The 20,294-nt window shown below is 32.2% G+C and overlaps 1 protein-coding gene across 1 annotated transcript in view; it reads left to right on the top strand.

Moving 5' to 3' along the window:
• The first annotated feature begins 211 nt into the window (after positions 1 to 211).
• Positions 212 to 20,294, top strand: part of LOC109546531 — a 414,797-nt gene continuing 394,714 nt past the window's right edge. Inside the window, exon 1 of the mRNA XM_048664191.1 lies at positions 212 to 432. Coding sequence (XP_048520148.1) covers positions 220 to 432 — 213 coding nt within the window. The 5' untranslated portion in view covers positions 212 to 219. The remainder of the gene's footprint in view (positions 433 to 20,294) is intronic.

Genomic DNA, 20,294 nt, shown 5'->3' with positions numbered 1-20,294 from the left:
ATATGTTTGTAATGCCGTTTGCAAAAATGACTATTTAAAATACAATTATTCATTTTTATCGCAATAAAAATTGCTGGGAAAATGTTATTTTTCTTTTAACTGATCGGTAGGCAGTAAGAAACGATTTATTCTCTATAGTAGACCGAGCGCATTCCAATTAATGGAAAACCGGTTTATGTTGCTGCTTAATATAAACAACGTTTGTTTTCAGACATCAACATGTGCGAAAGCGCTTACAATTCGCCGCTTCCAACAAGAAGACTGACTGAATCGTGCTGTAGTAGTCCGGCTAGAAGCATTAGAAGTCATAATATTGAAATTTTATCGGATTCTGATGGGGAATTTGACGACAGGGACTTGGCAACGGAGATTCCTGGGACTCCGGATCAGACCGTCATTTCAGGATGGCTGAAGTTCCGGGACAACAAGAAGGTAAGTCACAAGATAATTGCACAAAATATGTGAGTCCAAACTTTCTTTGTCGTGATTTGTATTGGACTTTATCTAAGCCGCTGGAACGATTTTATCTGGAATTTATGATAAGTAGTTTAGAGTGATGTATCACGGTACTGTTAATTTACAAAGAGTAGACTATTTTGTCGGCAGATTTGCAGAACGCCCTGAAATTCTCTTATTTTCGGTGCTTTCTAAAGAATTCTGCAAAAGTCGTAACTTGGAAAGACTTGCACTATGGAAAGCATTTAATTTGAGAATATATGAAGATCGAAGACTTTAGTGAACTTATTCCGGTTAAAGTGTTATTTCCACCCGTTATTTTGTCATTTATATCTATTTTCACGTTTTTATATGACATAAGAATAAAGTTGCCGAAAGAGCACAAAGACAGTATCGCTTTCATGGGCTATTTCGGAAACCGTAGTAGTAACCAAATTACGGGTGTTCTGAGCTCAAATTCGAGAACAGAAAAACTGCACTTCAAAAAGGTTTCTTTGTTAATTTGCTAAAATAAAATACAGGGTAAAATACAGGATAATACTGAAAAATTGTTGATTTCAACTTTGTTTCTTAGCTCTTTTATCACTGTAAATAACTAAAAATTGTATATAAATGTTTAATAGATAAGCACATTTGTAGAGCACCAGTCACACAGGTAGAAAAATTTATAGGACGGCCCTCAATTAATATAAAAAAAAAATCAGTGACAGTGTTAATTAGATTTTAGTCCAAACTGTCTGATCCGAAAGATAATAGCTTTCGAGGTATCGAGGGTGTCAAAGGTTAAATACAATTTTCGTTTTTTAATAGATTCTTCTCTCTCAAACTTTTGTGTTTGGGAATTGTCTAGATCGAGGAATCTAAATTTCGAAAATTAATTTCTAAATTACTTGGTTTGGGTTAGTTTGGGTTTGTAGTACCAAAAATGCGCTAGCTGCAAAAATCAGAGCCATTTAAAACATCACACACTTTTTGGATCTCAAAAGCTTTGGAATTTGGTTCTCCCATATTTGCTCAACGAAAAGTGTGTGTTTAGCTCAAGTCGATATCTTACGATTTTCCAGTTATTTCACATTGAAGTATTGACTGATTTTTGGAACTATATCCAATTAGATCTCTAATATTGTCGTAAATTGACATTTTTAAAGTGATAGACAACAGTTTTTTACAGTCAATTTGGTGTGAGCTAGGTGCAAAAAGATATGTTTTCACTTGTACTGTTATATTGAATTTATTGAAAATGTTCCGAAATAACTTACTTTCGAATGAAGAAAATGCTGCAGAATGCTTTACTATAGCCCCCAAAACAACAATTGTTTTTCCAATATAACAGTCATTTAGTAAAAACGATAATACATGACAAACATGTATTGCAGCCAGTGGACTTTAGGATGAACAATAAGGAAATTATAATTTTAAAAAACTTTACTGCGCTTCAAAAATAGTTGACAATCATTTGTAACTTGCCTAAACAAACACTGTTTGATGTTTGGTAAGTGTTATTTGATTGCAAGTAAGAGCAGAATATATTTTTTTAGTTGGACATTTCATTTTAATTACTTAGTAAAAACTTACTACTGGTTTCAATGGCAAAATCTTTAAGAAATGGATTGTATTATTTCAAAGTATTTGCAGTAATAAAACCGCTAAAAAATTAAATTGAAATCAATACTTTTCCAGTTTTGTCCTGCATCTTATAAACGAATTAACAAAATATACAGGGCATACGTTAAAATATTTTGACAGCGTGATCTTCGGACCATTTGACAAGGGCGTCTTTCTGAGAATTTTTTTACTTTGAGGTTTCGTCGTTGAGTTATTTGATTTCCAAAATGGCGCAAAATATTAGTGTTTGTTGTTTTCCTTTAAAAAATTACTAAATTTTCCTATCCTGAACTTTGAACTTAAGAGCCTCGCAAAAGTTTGCTGATCAATATTGAATTTCCTAATTTTGCGGATCAAAGATTTACTGCTTTTTAGCAAAATGCTGATATTTGTCTGGTCTTCTTTCAAAGTTTTAAATTATAAATCTTCACTTGTTTTACAAATATTATTTAACCTATGTCTTTCCTCTGAGCAGAATCACTCTATTTAAGATGACTCTATTTTTCCTGCGAGAAGAATGAATTTAAATCTGACATCAGTTCGTCTTACGACAATGTGCAGATCATGGTGGATAATTAACATTTCTCTAAAAATGACAAATCTTTTCCACAATAGAAATATCTCGTAAACAGTCCATGATAATTATAAGTGATTGCTAAACTCATTTTAACACCATGTACGCCCTGCCAGAAACAAACTACAAAGATTAAACATGGCACGATATGTATCTACAAATGTTAATTGCATGGAATGAAAAGACCCCTGATAGTGGTGGTGATTTTTTATAGCATTTTAACACGCAATATTAGACTATTATGGAAACTTAACAGTGATTTGCACATTCATATTTTTCCCAAATTGAATAGAAGTTTTTCCATGCTATTTAAATAACTTTAATTTTGGAGTACATTTTATTGGGGATCAAATTCTATTTAAAACATGTTGTAGTTCTTTCTATCTCAATTATGTGTTTACTACTTGTAATTACTAAATATTTAATAAAGCAGTTTCTTATAGAACAATATCAAAAGGCAAAATACCGTTATTTGAGGACATTTTCATTTTCATGTAAGACTGACTCGTAAATCGATGCGCATTATAGTAATTATTCCCTGACAAGACTCATTTTTTTCAAATCCGAGCAACAAGCAATTTTTGTTTTCAATACTTCCGTGCCATCGTCGGCAAATAATTAATAGAAAAATAAATTTCCCATGGTTTACTGTACTACGTGTTATTCAACAATACCTTTGAGTGACGCGGTATTCAGTTATTTACGATATGCCGCGACAGACCTCGAATTTTCTATATAAAACACGCAACTTTTGAATAGCTCCACATAAAAAATTTACATATCAATCGGGCAACGACTAAATGACGTAACGGAAAAATGTTCCGCGTAATTTATTATTTATTCAAAGGGCTGTTGTTAATTGAGTTCGATTTTTTTGCTTTCTCCTTAATTCACTTGAACAACTCTGGACTATTTGGATATTGTAATAGTGAAGTCCAATTATATTGAAATATTTACGAATTTCGGAAAGTCAATGTGAAACGGCAAGAAAATTATATATAATAAAATGTACCATTAGCCCAAATCTCAATTTTTTTCATGAATCAATTACGTTTTCAGTCCATATTCAATAACGTGATCTGTGTACTATTTTAAATCTGAATTATATTTACTGACACGACTTTATTCAAGAGAATACCAATACCTTTTATTATTTCTGCTTTTGAATAATTGGGCTTGGTATAATGTTGAGATGTCGATTTTTTCTTAGTCGCCTAAAGAGGGAGCTCTCGTACAATTTCATTTGTAAAGCGTGGACTTTTCCCGTTTTTCGGTTCAGATTCCAGCAATAATGTTTCTTTTCTTAGCGTATTTAATAAATGTTTCAAAGCTCAACACTTAAAGAGTTTTTGATGGAAATATTTTGAATTTTGCGTACCTCAGGCAAAATATCATTCACAAGTCTTTTTCGGGTTTTTGTGGAGTTTCTCTTTTTTACAAGACATTTTTAGTAACTTCACGTTATCTAATTATTCAGTCAGGTAGATAAATAGTTTTCTCTTTTATTTCCACTTTTGTCTTTGATCTCACTCTGCAAAAGGGAAGAAGGTTTTTCATTAGTTTTTACGCTCTTCCTTCGTTACTCGTGTCATTGAAAAGTACACCGAAAGTACTTTTTCGATAAGAATCATTTGTGATCAGTGAATCTTTGAGTGCGTTAAAATACCTCAAATGGCTTCAATTTAGTGGGACCCCAGAAAATCACCATAAGCTTTCGGATTCATACACAGGGACTAAAATAACATGAGAATTTGTATATAAGCCTGTAAAAAGTGGTTTTTGTTCAATAGCTTTTAAAGTACATGGTATAATGACGGCCCCTTGAAATAGTGTTGGTCAAACAAATTCTGCTATTTGAGTTCGCCAGACCTTTATGAAAAAGTCACTGGAAAGCTATTTTTGCATACCTTGAAAGTTGGTACTCTGGAAAGATACTTTTGTTTAATGTCGCAAAACTGAACAATGTTCAATGATCAACAAATATAATTTTGATCGAATAAGTTAAGCAAAGTAATTTTTTTAATGTGGTTGAAAATGTTGTCAATTTGAACAAGAGAATACATTACTCCGGTTGTTATATCGATTTTTTTGCCATAAAAAATATAAATTTTTGTATGAATTCTGGATTTAGATTTGGAAAACATTTGATTTTATTAAATTGCGGCGATTAATTTTAGCAATGTCAAACACTATTTTTTCAGTTTATACTTCAAGCTAACTAAAAATTGTATTTCTGTGTTTTTGTCACACTTGCTAATTAATGTTAAATTGACCGAAAGAAAATAAATTTCGTTAAAATATTCAGGTAAGATGCATTCCCTTGAATATTGTTAACAAAAAATGCAATATTTTTATGAAAAAATGTACCTTCGATTATATTTATCTTAAGTATGATTTGGATGATTGGAATTCACCAATTCAAACCATCATGTTGGGTTAGCTGGTCTGAAAATTTCAATATCCACTATTTATTATAACAATTTTAATTAACTTACTTTTTTGAATTTGTTTCTTTATAATGCCGGTTGTTTTTGATCTGATTTATTATGGAATTTTAACGAAATTTACATCAGGTTCTGCGTGATCAATATTTTCAAATATTGACGGATGTATATTTTTGAATTGATTAACAAATTAACTATTTACTACTAAAAAACGTTAAACGGAGTTAAAAAGTACGCACCGGACAATTTAAAAATGAAAACTTTTTAATGATAGAGTAATTTTCATAATTTTTCTAGCTATTTGTAGTTGATCGTGGCCTGTAAAGTTCAATTAGTAAAACTGTAGTTCAAGCAATTTTTTTAATGTCCTTACAATATACATTCGAACTATTATTACGCAATTATTCGATTTCAACTTTTGTCATTTGAGAGAGCTAAAAATTCATTTTTAACGCTGTTCTAGGTAATGTTTAAGACCCATTATTAAATTAATAATTAAAACTCAGCTGTTAATCGTTTTTGTCGTCCGTCGAAATTATGGCATTTAGAGTTCAAGCATTATTTGCATGCTTTAATTTATTACGAATATATTTCCGTAAATGAAGATGTTTATTAGCGAGCTTAAATTTTGCTGGATCTGCTGGTAATGTTTTATCTCAGGCTCACATTTCTTTTCTCTTATGTAGATGTAAACAATTGGTTCGATGGATTTTCCAAACATGTTAGAGGCTGTATTCTTTTTATTGATCTTATAAAAAGATGTTCTGTTGATTAAATATGTTATTTAGTTTTATTGGAAGCTCTAGTACAACGTGTCCGTATATGTCCGGGTGTACGTAATCCACCCTAAAATATTGTATGGCGTTTTCAACCGTATTTTTTTTTGTAAATTAGCGATCGATTTTCTTAGCTTTTTACTCAACAATGTTTGAAATAGGTGCTTGACGCATTGTTGATTGGATAGGAAGTTTTATATTTTGCCAATTACGAGAATAGCGGAGTTTTTAATCTCTTGTTAAAATTATTTGATTTTGATAAGATAGAGTTAAAGTATTAAAGGACGATTCGGTACTGTGTTTGAATGAAGCGATGTCTTTAAAACAGTTTTCCAGATTCCTAAAATGAACGTTTCGCGTAGGGACATTAAGAAAAACGCACTTCAGAATTCACTTCGTTTGTTAAAGACTCTCTCAATGTTGTACAATCAATTCAAATTAAACTTTCTAAACAATCAGCATTAGATCTCAATTTGCCACTCGCGAAAAATAGTAAATCAACACTTGAGCACGTTCCAAGTTCCGATGATCTTTATCTCTCCAGCTGACTGCCAACTTCACTTTTTGCTTTCCGAGAACTTTCGCCGCTAACTTTAAAGCACCTGAACATTAACACAAACAGTGTGTTCACACGTAATTAGTATAAGGTACGGAAATGAGAACTGGGAAAGTTTCGACTTTCGCTAACATCTGTGGTAAATGGCCAGGATTGGATCAAAGGTGAATTTTGCCATTTGTTTTTTTGAGATTTTCTGTGCCAGATTCACTGTTAAAATACAAAACGTTTGTTAGGTTTATTATAATTTGTTCATTGAAACATTTAATTTTTCTTAATTATTTGACCCACATTTTTTTCCGATCTTCTACAGCGGTATTTCGCGTTTTATTTTAAAATAAATTCGTAATTAAAAATATGATATGACCTAGAGAGCTCCAAATTAGAAACGATTAAACTAAGAAAATTGAACAAAAACCGCTTTTCATAATCTGACACTCTATGACAGACATTTGATTTTTTAATTAGTCTGAAAAATTAAAGCTTTTGAAAAATGCTTCATTTCCTTCTAAAATTTTTGATACGACACTATGAAGCTCAACTGAAGCTCTAATAGTTTGTAGAAGCAAAATTGTCAAGACTTGTCGAGCATAATTTGTTAATCTACGACACACACAAACTTTAAAAAAGTTTATTTAATTATAATAATAAAACAAAGGTTTGTTGCGTAATGTTAGATTTTGAACATGCAGACGTCTCTGTTGAGAAGTTGTGGCGCCCTAGGCCGAACTAAGGTGGTTTATTTGCTAGTTCAAAAGTGAGATATATAAGTGGTTGAAGTTTTGCCTCTAATGGCAGTTGTTTGAGAGAAGGTTCGTAATGAGGTGGAAATTAGTATTGACTCTGTTTTAATTAGGTTTAGTTTGGAAGTTTGCAGCATCTTAATGTGTCTATTTGGACAATTAGAGTAATTTAGACAACTCTCTATCTGGTGACGCGTTCGGAAGTTTCACTATGTGAAATTGATGTTAGTCGAGGCAATGTTGTCTGCTCGAAACTAATGACTCAGGCTATGTTTATTTTAGTGAAAATTAATCAGTTGGAGTTGAAAAGTAAAGATGTCTAACGGAATGGATATGATAGATTACCATATCGTGCTTTCATTTTTGCAGTTTTGTCGAAGCAACTTTCAGTTACTCGCATTTTATTTGATTTTTCAATCGATAAAACTTGGATTGTAATGTTTTATAAAATGGCAAACATTGCAATTGAAACCTGCTTCTGACGGAAGTTATTTGCCTGGTTCATTTTAAATTATACGCTTTGGATAGTTTTTCTTTTATTCCCGACGCTAAATTTACTCCCATTATGGCTTGAAGTTTTTATTATTTACGACTGCGAATAAATTGGTCTGGAAAATCAAAACAATTACCACTTAAGCACGAAAAGGGCCGCTTTTAATAAACCCAACAATGTAAACTTGAAGCCACTACAATTAAAGTTCTGCTCTATTTATCACTTATTTTCAAAGTTTCTGCATTATACCTATTGTTCAGTATTTTCTTCTGATTGATCTCTTGGGGTATTTGCTGAATAAAAAACGCTGACAAACAAACCATTTACGAACTGGAAATTGCAATTGGTTTATGCATATTTAACAACCGAGCTGTTAATAAAAAGTTGTATTTCTTCCGGAAACCCATGAGAAAATTGCAACCTGCTGTGGAAATTGCTTACTGCAACATCGTTAAAATTCATTAAATTCCGTTTATTTTTTCTATCTCCTCGACGAAACCATAAAATCGACTTAACCCTCATCTCTAGGGTTGCAATAAAGGATTATGCATACTACAGGGTGCAATAATACACAAGAGGGATACACGTTTAATGGCAGTCCTTTATTCCATTCAGCGTTCGAAAAGGAGCAATCATTTTTAAACAAACCCCTCACTAATCCTAGGCGTAAGCGATTGTGTTTTGTTGCAAAACTAACAAAATTTTGGGGATTATGCCGCCCTCAAGTTGGTTATGGAAGGCAATGTTGATATCAAGTCAGTATGTATTGTGAAAATCGGATTAGAAGTTTGCTTACGCATATAAATACGTTTTGCAAAACGGAATTTGATTAATGCCTTATATTGAGACGGTGAGGTTTTGCGGGCATTTCAGCTAATCTGCGTTGACACTTTGCTTTGTTGTTTGTAAATCCAATTGGTAAAGACGTTTGAAATCACGCGAAACGCATTAAAATATATTCGGTAATTCGAATTTGTGAGGTGTTAGTTAGTCCTGAAAAATATTGTGTATTTTAACTCATGATTTATGATAACTTTTTAAGGTATTCTCTAGTAGCTGGTCTTTCAAAGCATCTTCATTCTGTTACTCATCTCGTTACTGCTTTGCACAGTTGATTCTATGCGACTTTATTTTTTTGTTTTTTACGGATCCATATTGTTAGTATACGCCTGGTTAAAAGGACGTTTTCACCACTTCTTGTTTTAAGACTGTTTATAATTAAATTATTCTTGGTTTTGGTGAGTTCCGTATGATGCAGATATAAAATGTTATCGCATGTGACTTTAAATGAGCTGCAATATTTCTCTTATATAACGTTCACATTATTTTTAGGTGTATTTTCCCTTCGATTTTAAACCAGAATAAACTACGTTATTAAGAATCCAAGTACTAAACTTCAAGTTGGTTCTATTAAGTACTCTTAGGAGAATTGTTTTTAATTTTTTTTCATATATATAAAATTAAGTCGACTTGCTCATTTTATTCATTTGAGACTTTGAAACTTGAACTTTGTAAAGATTACACAGAATTCGAAGAACTGCAGTTATACATATCTTTATACATTTGCTTTTAATGGTAGACGTATCTTCCATATCTTACAACTTAGAAAATGAGGCATTGCAGATTAAAATTAAGCTTTAAGAACTTATATATTTCTTCTAACACTCCAATTGATAAACTATTCCGTATGTTTTATCTTGTACGTTTTTGCAATGTGTCTCTGATGCTTTATAGACCTTGTTAGATCTTGTCTGACAAGTAAGAAATTTCAATTTGAATAAATAATTGTTTTGGATCTGTAAATCCGGAAAAAAAACTGAATCAATTGCAACTATAATTGGCTTATAGATCAACATGAAACACTCGCTTTTTTATATAAAACTTGTTCTATATCAGCACATACAAACAATATTTATTATGTCGTTTCTATTTGAAAATCTCTAAAGACTTTTTCTGTAAAGTTCACCTTCGAGGATACGAATTTTCCGGAGGTACGTTCGTTCTATCAAATGGCAAAAGAGAATGTTTTCGGAATTTGTCCCAAAAGGAACATAAGAGTAAATTATTGAACACAATACTTTTCCTAAGTACGAATGCTACAACTTCCGAAACATAAAGAACATCGCCTGCAGGTGTTGCAAATGCGCGTGTAAAGAGATAATTTTGGTATATGGGAATGTTGCTATTTGTGCCGAGATGCATAATGTGAAACAGGGTAACATTTGAATTTAGATACAAACGTTTGCGTAGAATGTATATTTAATATTCTTAATACATGTTTTAATGCAAGATCTTGGCGTTGAGCATTCGTAACATTACAAATTTCTCTTAAATGCACAAACAGCTGGATTTTTTAAGTTTCCTTATAAAATATAGAATTGTGTTTCAACCATTTTTTGTCCATTACACTGATTCATTATTTCTCGACTTTATTTACTTTTGCCTTATATCTAATGGCAGGATTTTTAACAACGTTTTATCTCTAGTTTGCTAACGAAATATTTTTCAATTCCATTTTCTGTATCTGTCTGCTTCCCCATTCACATCCACTTTACTATGATGATTATACAGAAGATGTGCTTTGAAATGTTCATTTTGAAAGAAGAAACCACTCAAATTATTTCCTAGAATAGGGCGCTGATTCGTAAACAGGCAAAATATGGTCGAGCCCAGACGATCTATTGAAAAGCTGACCACACAGCTTTGCCGTTCGACGGCTGCATTAACAGGCCCAGATATCAGGAATTATGAGGATAGGAATGTCTCCTGTGGACTTCAAAGCAGCACATAGACAAAGACTTGCGAGATATGCTTTGTATTTTAAATGGATGTAGTCTGGGGATAGCGGACAGGTAGAGACAATGATGAACATTTCTCTAAATAATGGAGCTTCCTGAGCGTAAAAATTTAGCTACATTCGCTTTGGCTAAATTTTAAATTGCTACTGTGCACCATTTAAATTTAATGCAGCTAATTCTGGTATCTGAAACTTGGCAGTTCTATGCCTAGCTGGTTTATTTAAGGCTCTAAACCCTTATACATCTCTACTTCTGATTAGCTAGATGAAACGACTTTATCGCGGGGGCAAATATTCTTCAGTTTAAGAAAGGAAATTAAGAGGACTTATTCCTGACAGCGCCGAGTCCTTTATAGTGGGTTCGTTAGAGGAAAACTCCTCGACTATGTCACAGGGTAATCCTGAAAATTTTCCTGTTCCTTCATTGTCCCTGTCGGCAAAGAACATGAGTACTCGTTAGCTTACTTTTGTACAGTCCGTTTAATCTAATGGGTAGAAAATAAAATTGAAGAAGCTATAATTGAGTAGTAGCTGGGCAAAGTGGATCACTATTTAATTTAATTATGCGAAATTAATTTGGGGATTCTTGAACAGAATCAAACGAGCCAATAACGAACAGACAATGCAAACATACAATTTCTTGTAATGAATTAGAAAATAAAACACTAGAAGTCGCAAGATCCAAGATTAAGAGAATGGTACAGAAGAAGCTAAAATGCAAGGATAACAACAATTTTTTTGTATTGAACCAGAAAATTTAAAAGTAGACGTTGTAAGAACACTACCAGGATGAGAGTAATAATGTAGGGTTGCAGAAGAGTTTAAATTCAAAGATAATAAAATATAATAATAGCAAAAGAATGCAAAACTCACTTGTAAAGTTGAATATGTAGGAACTTCATTCTGATTTTGAAAGTCACAATGAAATATTCAAATTAAAACAATATTTCATTGAGCTTCAAGTCCGAATACCAAACTTTTAAAACAGATGTGTGATTTTTTTATAATGAATAAGGAATTGTAAAACTAGAAGTCGCAAGAACTATACCAAGCTAAGAGCAATAATGAAAGCATGCAAACAAAGTTAAAACGCAAAGATAATACAACTTAAGTATAAATGTAAAAAGAGATGAAAAGTTCAATATAGTTTTGTTGTAAGTTCAAGGAAGTTCAGTAAGTTAAAACTTTAGTTAATTGTGATTTTGAGAGCTGCAATCAAATATTCGAAATAATAAAAAATATTACATAGAGCTTCAAGTGTAAATGCATAAATTTGATAATAGATTTACTTTGGACCAGATTACGGAAATTGTAATTTAAATTTTTCAATGCCAATGAATGAATATCCAAGTCCAATTTCCATGTTCTGCTACTACAGAAACATAAAGAAATTTGAAAATATAAAATTTAATATTATATTGAACTTTTGCTAGATTTGGAAACTCATGATTTGCCCATAGAAGGAGCCACTTTCACAATTTTTATATTTTTATGAAGTTTCTGGCAAACTTCAAGTTTTGAATGTTGCTTCGCGGTCTTCGTTTAGTTAATAGGTTTATAAGTTTAGAACAGAAAATCCAAATTTAAGCAAAATTATCCAATATTACAACCTGATTTAACAAAACTAGTTTCCGGTTTAAAGTCGAAATTTGGGGACACTAGAGAGATCAGAAGGAAGGTAAAAGCGATCAGCATGTAAGCTAATAACGGCAAAAAAAATCAAATTTTTGTTGCATTTTTGCTTAACAGCATATTTCATATAAAGTATAACCTGAAAAGATAGGCGATAATTCAAGATTCCAACATTGAATTTGATTGAGAGTCAGAAAATATCCTAAAAGCAATAACGATAAAGTGCGCGAAAGAGAAAAGCAAAATTGTTGAAATCGTTTCAAGAAATTAGGTGAAGTACACATACACAAAGTTTTGAATGAGACAGTTTTGAAAGACGAAGTTCAAATCATACACGAAACCCGAAACAAAATCTTAAGATTTGCTGGAAATCACTTTCTATTATTTTTTAAGAATATTTTAAGGCGTTTCTTCCTGCAATAGCTATTGTTTGGTGAGAGTTACGTGACTTTACCAATGAACTGAGCATTAAGTGACAAATTACCAGAAACTGTTGGATCAGTTTGGGTCAATTTCGCATTTTTCTGCTTCTATCGTATTAGAGGTCAGGATTTTCCGATAAAACCTAGATGGTACAAGATAAGTTCTAAGAATGAATGGCGATTGAAAAGTCTTAAAACTTGATGTGTATTTGCGTTTCTTTAAGAATTTGTGGTAAAACTTAAATAGTGAAGCACAGTTCTTGTGGTTGGCTATCGAAAAGTTTTGTTTTAGCGACTGGTTGATTGTTTTCAATTTTTCAGATTTAGAGTTATAGGCCGCAAGTTTAAATATTTTTGATAATACTTTCATACAAACTTTTTATTTATTTTCCTGACTGCGTGTAATTGTTATTATATTAATTTTTTTTCCTGGGATCCAGGCACAGTGTGAAATATTTTTTTTGTATATCGTTTATTTTGTTAAGTTTCGGCTAGCCAACAGCGCCATCATCAGATTTTAAAATTCATTCAAACCCATAATTGGGAAACATTATATTCATTTGGGTCTTTGCTGTCTTCAACCTTCAATTTGTTGTCTTAACAACTGGCCTTAAAATTGAAATCTGAATAATTTTTTTTGCAAGCACGGTGATTTCGAAATATTTTATTTCTACTGAATTGAGAATTTTATTCGAATTTCCAGACTCTGTACCTGATTTAAGTAAATATTTCTAGTAAGGATGGTTGAGGATATGTTTTAATTAATACATTCCGCGGCAACCGCTGTATTTCTTTAAAGGAAAACAGAAAACTATTTGCAATAATCTATTATTTTTCTCCGCTTATGTGGTGATGTTACATTTTGCATTAATATTTGCTATTATTACATTATCTTGCTCCTTTAATTCCGACTGCTTTTCAATACCCTTTGTAGTAAACTTTAGAGCTGCAGGAAATGAAAATAGACATTCTCATCCAACTCACCCTTTACAGCCACAAGATAAACCAAATAATAAAGTGAGTAGTAAAACATAGCGGTCAAAAAACCACGGTGGGATGTTCTTTCTAGTAGAGCAAAGCGGAAATTTGCATCGTCCTAGCAAAATTACGGCACCTGCCTGCAATCTGTACTTTTTGTAGCTAGTCCGCAAAACCGTCAGATAAGCCACTAATATACGAATTTGAGTATGTGTTTCACTGGCCGTAACAAATTAAAGCAAGTGGTAGTTAAGATAATGCCTTGAGCACCGGGGCGAAGATAATGAAACTACGACTGTAACAATAACTTTTCCGCGAATGGTGAGGTTTTCACCGAGATTTGAAATCAAGGAAACGAGAACGCGCTTGTTGGGGGGTTAACAGTTACGACTCGAAAATTGCATGAAATATGAGATGCTGAGTTTAAACCACTTGGTTTTAGTTTGATTATAAAGTTATTAGTGGTTTGTATTTATGCGTTAATGTTCTGATACTGTATTTTATCAAAACGCTTTAAAAGGAAACAATCTTCAAGTAAAAGAGACTTTTACTAGACGTTTGTTCATTGAGTTTATTTTTGCCACATTTTTCTAACATGTGAATTTATCTTAAAGCCAGAATATATCCATTGGAAAAAATATTTTAGTTTATCAGTTTATAACGAAGTTAAAACGAATAGCCGAAATAAATGTTATCAATCGCTGACACAGTTTAATGGACAGCGAAAACCTCTATTGCACTAAACCGCTCCGCTTTCAATTTAAAATCTCAAATTTGTAACGCACTTTATAACCACATTAAAGAACTTAAATTAAAGACGTCCCCAGGAATTTAAATTCACTTTACTATTGTAGTAACAAAAACAAAGGATGCTTTTAATATTTCTTCAGATAACACGAGTCACATTTATGACCTGATAGGTGAGGTTGAACCGTTTCGCAGTTGATGGAATAATTCAAAGAAAAATAACGTTTCTTAGAGCGAAGTTATTTCATTATGTTTATCTTTGTTTGCCTTGAAAATAATTATCCAAAAATTATTTTTTAAAGGTGCCAATAAAATATTCTATTCAGTGCCATTTTTTTATATCTAAGCATTAAAAGTAAGCGCGAATTTAGATAATTCGTAATATTTCATTCATTCATTTGATTCATTCGATTGTACAATTTTTGCTTTCCCTTCGATCTCGGCGTATCGTTTTGGAAAGTTTTCCAATTTATTGAAGCTTTCAATGTCTTGTATTGGCTTTAATGTAGTAATCAATGAAATTGTAAATACTTGTATTATTTTGTACTCGTTTGCTCTGTATATAATTTCAAGAATATTTTTTCTTGTAAGCGGAAGATGAAAATATTTTATAAAGTTATATGCCCATAGCCAATAAAATGCTCTATTCTGTGCCATCCTTCTCTATCGAAGCATTAAAACTAAGCACGTCTTTAGATAACTCGTGATATTTGCGATTCTCTCGATTTTTCAATTTTTGTTTTTCTTTACACACACTTCCGATGTATCAATTTGAAAAGTTTCACAATTTATTGAGTCTTCCACTGTATTGAATTGCCCAAAAATCGGAAATTCCATTTTATCTTTTTAAATAAGTTGGAATGCCACAATTGTAACACGAGTGTAACATTTTTTATGAGAAAATTATCTGAATTTGTGTTTTCAAAACGTTAATAAGAATTTAATTTAAAAGAAGTGTACGATTACGTCAATTTTACTTTAAAGTGCCCACATTTATAAACGTTACTTGACTAATTTTCTGAATAGTATTAGAGTATTTACCGAGTTGTAGTTAGATTTAGTTGATGTTGAAATTGATCGCTAAGAAATTCGGATTTTTAACGCAATTTGAGACACGACGCAATTGATTTTATAATAAAATATATTTAGCTGTATCTGGCTAACGGCTATATAATATAATACGATATGTTTAATCAGTTTGATCTGAAAGTTATGAAACCGTCAACATTTTTAATCCTCTTTGGAATAGAAAGTTTCAAGATCGTTTGTAGGGATTACGGACAGATATTGGAACTCCATAATACTATCCTCCAGTTCGAATTACGCTAGTCGGATTTATATCCTTGTAATCCTCATGCTTCAACTGATTTCCACAACGGTCTTGGGCCGGCGAACTTCATCTTTCAATGCTGGGAAATATCCTGTTCTAAGTGGATTTAACTTACTCAATTTTAGCAATTTCCGGATGATGTGATCTAGGACAGCTTTACAGCTTTATACAACTGGCTGAAAATACGTGAAACCATAAACACAAGCATACGCATACATATGCTATTTTTCATGTTCAATATTATGAGTTGAACAAAGAAGACTCAAATCTGCTTGYGCYAGAAGGAGAAATGGGCTCGCAATAAAAGTAATTATTGCAGGTGTACAAGAATTTTGGCGATGATAAGTTTGCGGATTGCTCTCCTTCTAAGGCAGGGTTGAGAAATCTGACCTGTCCCACTTTCGTTTCGATCGTTTTATGAGCATGAAAGTTACAAAAATTACTTCACTAAAATGCAAAAAAACTGAGTACACTTTTAAGTAAGTAGCACATTCATGGTTGCCGAAATATCTGTAATATACTCTTTTTGGGAAACTGATGGAATTATAAAAGTACATTTACGTTACTAAACAGACACTATAGAAAGTGTTTTAATCAACGGCTTAAGGTAATTAAGAAGATTTCATTAACCTGAATGCGAACTGTATGAAACAGTCAATAGGAAAATTTCATAAAAATTCATGAGCCCGGTTATAATACAGCACCGAAACTAACGTTTCCTAATGATTTATGCAAACCAGTTGAGGAGTTTAATTAAAAGAAACCGTTGCTGAAAATCCAAAAGACGGTTGTAGGTAATTCAGGAACGTCTGAATATTTCTCTTTGTTCAAATGTAAACATTCTAATGCCGGTGGGATAGACGTCATTGAGGGTTGAATGGGGTGATTATAATGTTAGTCGAAGTTGTGGAAAATGAAATCTCGTTGTATATTTTTGCATTGCTTTATTTCATATTCTGTGTAAAGCTGCTGTATGGTTTGAACGTTGCTTCCCAAAATAAAGCATGTTTTGAATTGGAAGCCAATAACCAAATATAGTGTTAAACGGGCAACACAATAAGCAATTATAAAAAAATGTACAGCGCATAATATAAAATTTATCGAAGATGAATTAAAAGAGTCGTTTAAAATTTAATTTCTGTAAAGTAAAAATTAGTTTCTGAAAGGTGAAACTAAACAGTTTTCGTTTTTAGAACATTATATAATTTTATTGGTTCATAGATTGGTTTTAGTCAAGTAGTTCAAATATTTTTATTTGGTTCACTAAAGTGCTACGGTCAGCAAGAGCGATTAGTTTTCAATGATGATAGAAATATAAATTTAATACAAATTTAACACTTTAATATATTTGCTCGCTGTGAAACCTGTAGTCATTATTGCTATTTCAGATAAATACCACTAGAAAAATCGAGCATGTGAAAGATGATTTAAATTTTAGCAACTTTCAAAGATAGTTAAAATACAACTAAATGGGAAACACTTATCTAGTAGTTAAAATGTAAGGCATAAACACTAATTAGTTATTACAAGATCATGCAAATTTTTACTAATGTGGTCGACATATTTTTGGTGTTGTTTTCCGATTATGCATCCCAAGTTGCTGAATTCTTTTTGTTTCAGTTCGGCCCCGGTGTATGCCAGGAAATTTATACTTAATTTATACTTTATAATATACCTTTAATTATCTTTTCGGTTTCGGTGTAAATTACGTGATCAATTTAAACAATAGTGTATAAGGTTCCGATTCTAGGAATGCCATCTGTTTTCTGAAAATCGACCCCGAAGAGAAATCTGAACTATTTGTAAAATACGTTTATTTCACCGACTTTACAATTTCAGCAGGATTTAGGTATTTACTGCTGCCGGCAAAACTTTTAATTCAAAATCGATTCTTTTATTCCTCATGAGCAAGGCAATTCTCGAAACATGCGGGCGGGATTTTACTTGGCAGGTTTTTTGTTGCCAAGAGTTTCTGCAAATAAAGTGGGAAACGTGAAAATATCCCAATTTTAGAGTAAATATAAATGCGGTTGACTGCTATTTGCTGTGATTTATTATTACTTTTTAAAAATTATTTCACATGCACGCCACTTTATGATAAAAAACTTTTCAATCGTAGGCTCTTTTTCATTTTGGAAAATATTATTTTTAGTTCTTATTGAAGTCATTCTAACTATAAATCAATACTTTGTCGGTTATTCATTAAGTCTTTTTCAAACTCCATCTATAAGTAAAATAAAGTTTGCAATCAAATGTAAAGTTCTAATAGTTTTCTAGAAAGAAATCGCCTTCGGAAAACTCAATATCTGCTCCTTTTAAAGTCAAACTCATAAAAACCAGAAACCCATTACCGCTAAACTTTTTCCGTTCGTTCCCTACTTAATATAAACACAATTAAAGCGAGGATCGTCTTCAAAACTTGAATTTTTAAAACATTATCGGCGTTTTTACGACTTTTCGCTTTGAAAATAAGGATTGATGTATATTCATGGCTTTTCACGATGGAAAAAAGGGAAATTTATGCGATTTTAAAGAGCGTTTAAGTGTACTTGGCTCTGGTACGAATAAAACGTACAAACTCGTTTCTGGGGTGATTGTTTGCAAACGTTTGCAAATAGTCCATAATCGAGTGTAAATAAATACTCTCGTTTATAACCTGCGGTGATTTGAAAAGTTGTTGAATTTATTACCGGGCTAGAAATAAATAACTATTGAAATAAGCGAAAAAAGTGCAGAGAACCAGTACAGTGTAAAATCCCACTAGCCACCACATATAAACGAATTTGAATTATGGTCAAACTGCACGACGTGTAGTAAATTTAATAAACCTCGTGGACTTTAATGTTACCGTTCCCGGACACCGTACAAATGCATTAATGAAATTTTATCACATTCGACTGTCATAACTCGTAAACTCTAATTATTGGTCAAATACGGTTGGATGAATCTTGTTACATGTGCCTGTTCAAACATGAATGAACGAGAAAGCTGCAGGGGTGTTCGTCTGAAATTTGATAAACTGACTAGAAAAGCGCTATTTGCTCACTTTACTAACAGACTTAAACATATTTTATCAGGTTGCATTGAATTTTAAATCGACGCATTTTGCCAAGGGTTTGAAAGCTATTTATTTATTAATTAGATTATTGATTGAATTGAGAGATAATTATCAATATTGTTCGAATACTGCCTCCCAGAACGCCAGTTCTTTAGATAGTTGCGCATTCATTCAACAAGCAACGATTCAAAATTTGCACCTTTAAAACTGTATTTTTTTAACTTTAATAGTGGACACGAACCAGGCCGGACGGTAGAATAGAATTTTTAATCCAAAACGTATAAAGTAGTTATAGAACTTTATTCCAAAACCAAGATATTCATGAAACTATAAGTAGAAAGCAACCACAGAATACTGAGAGCAAAGATACTAGTAATTTGAAGACACATTGATTCAAGTAAACTAAACGGTTTAAACACATGTAAACGAAAATTTAACTGAAACATTGGGGAACAAATCAACACCACATAAAGAAAACGTTCCTTGAAGCAAGCAAACAACAAAAATACATTTTCTATTAAAACATGAAAAGAGGCTAAGGCAGCTGAATAACCAAAACCTTAAGACTTGACATCATAAACTGCAACAACAAATGGATGACTAGAGTTATAACAGAGAATACAAGCATAAGGACACTGCGTAGAATGAAAGAAGCCAAACAGCAAGCAACAGAGCAAAGACGTTGAAAATTGTCGAGGTCTTTTATGCCAAACACTATCGAGGCCAGAGAACGAAAAAGATACCAATAGAAATTGAAGAAGACGCTGTAAGGTCTCGGAGAGCTCGGAAACAGTAACATTAACACCAGAAACTGTCAATGATTTAAAAATGGTTCAACGAGCCAGGAAGAGATCCATGGGCACTATGAGATGAAATACGAAATAAATTATTACGCAGGACAACTAAAGTTATGGATGCGATAGAAAGAGTCACGCACTTAAAATCCAAATTGTTTCAGTATTTTAAGATAATAACATATTGGGAGGACGACATTCTGTCCAATTCGATTTGACTGGATACTGGATACCAAAGACCCAACAAAATCGTTTTGACTTGGGCTAAAAACAGTTTATATCTAGCAGACACAATGCTGATCTTTAAAACCGTTCATGTTTATCAGGAATATGCGCTCTTCAAACTACGGTTGATCATTAAATGACACCATGCAAATTGTATATGTTTAATACGATCGACTGTAAATATGGACTTTGGTTGAATTTATCAATTTAAAACCAGATATGAATTAAGACTTCTAGAGGAATTATCAGTAGCTGATACTCACATTGATTAACCTAGCCGTATAGCCTTTCTGCTATTAAGATCTCTACAAACTGTGAAATCTATATTCAGTTTCACTTTTCGAAATAGTTGCTCATATAACAAATACATCTGTGTTGTAGATAAGTTCTATATTGTTGAGGCGGATTCATTTTTTACAAACTTCTTTTTGGGTATTTCGCCTCAAAAATTTTTGTCTTTAAAAAAGACAGAATTTCCTCACGTCTTTTATTACAGATTGATAAATAGTGCTCCTATTTCGCAATAAGAACGAATTATTTATCAAAAAGTAATCAAGAACTATCACCTAGAGAGTATCCTGCGACACACTTAGGCTCAAGCTGTAAGAGAAAATTCCAATTAGTAGAGAAATTAATTTGAAAAATTACCTTGACGTTTCGATAG

Source organism: Dendroctonus ponderosae, unplaced genomic scaffold (genome assembly GCF_020466585.1).
Source record: "Dendroctonus ponderosae isolate FM_Combo_2020 unplaced genomic scaffold, Dpon_F_20191213v2 Dpon_F_20191213_2, whole genome shotgun sequence".
NCBI classification, from domain to species: Eukaryota; Metazoa; Arthropoda; class Insecta; order Coleoptera; family Curculionidae; genus Dendroctonus; species Dendroctonus ponderosae.
The sequence above is the reverse complement of the archived record's forward strand: the minus strand, read 5'-3'. Positions and strand labels throughout refer to the sequence as shown.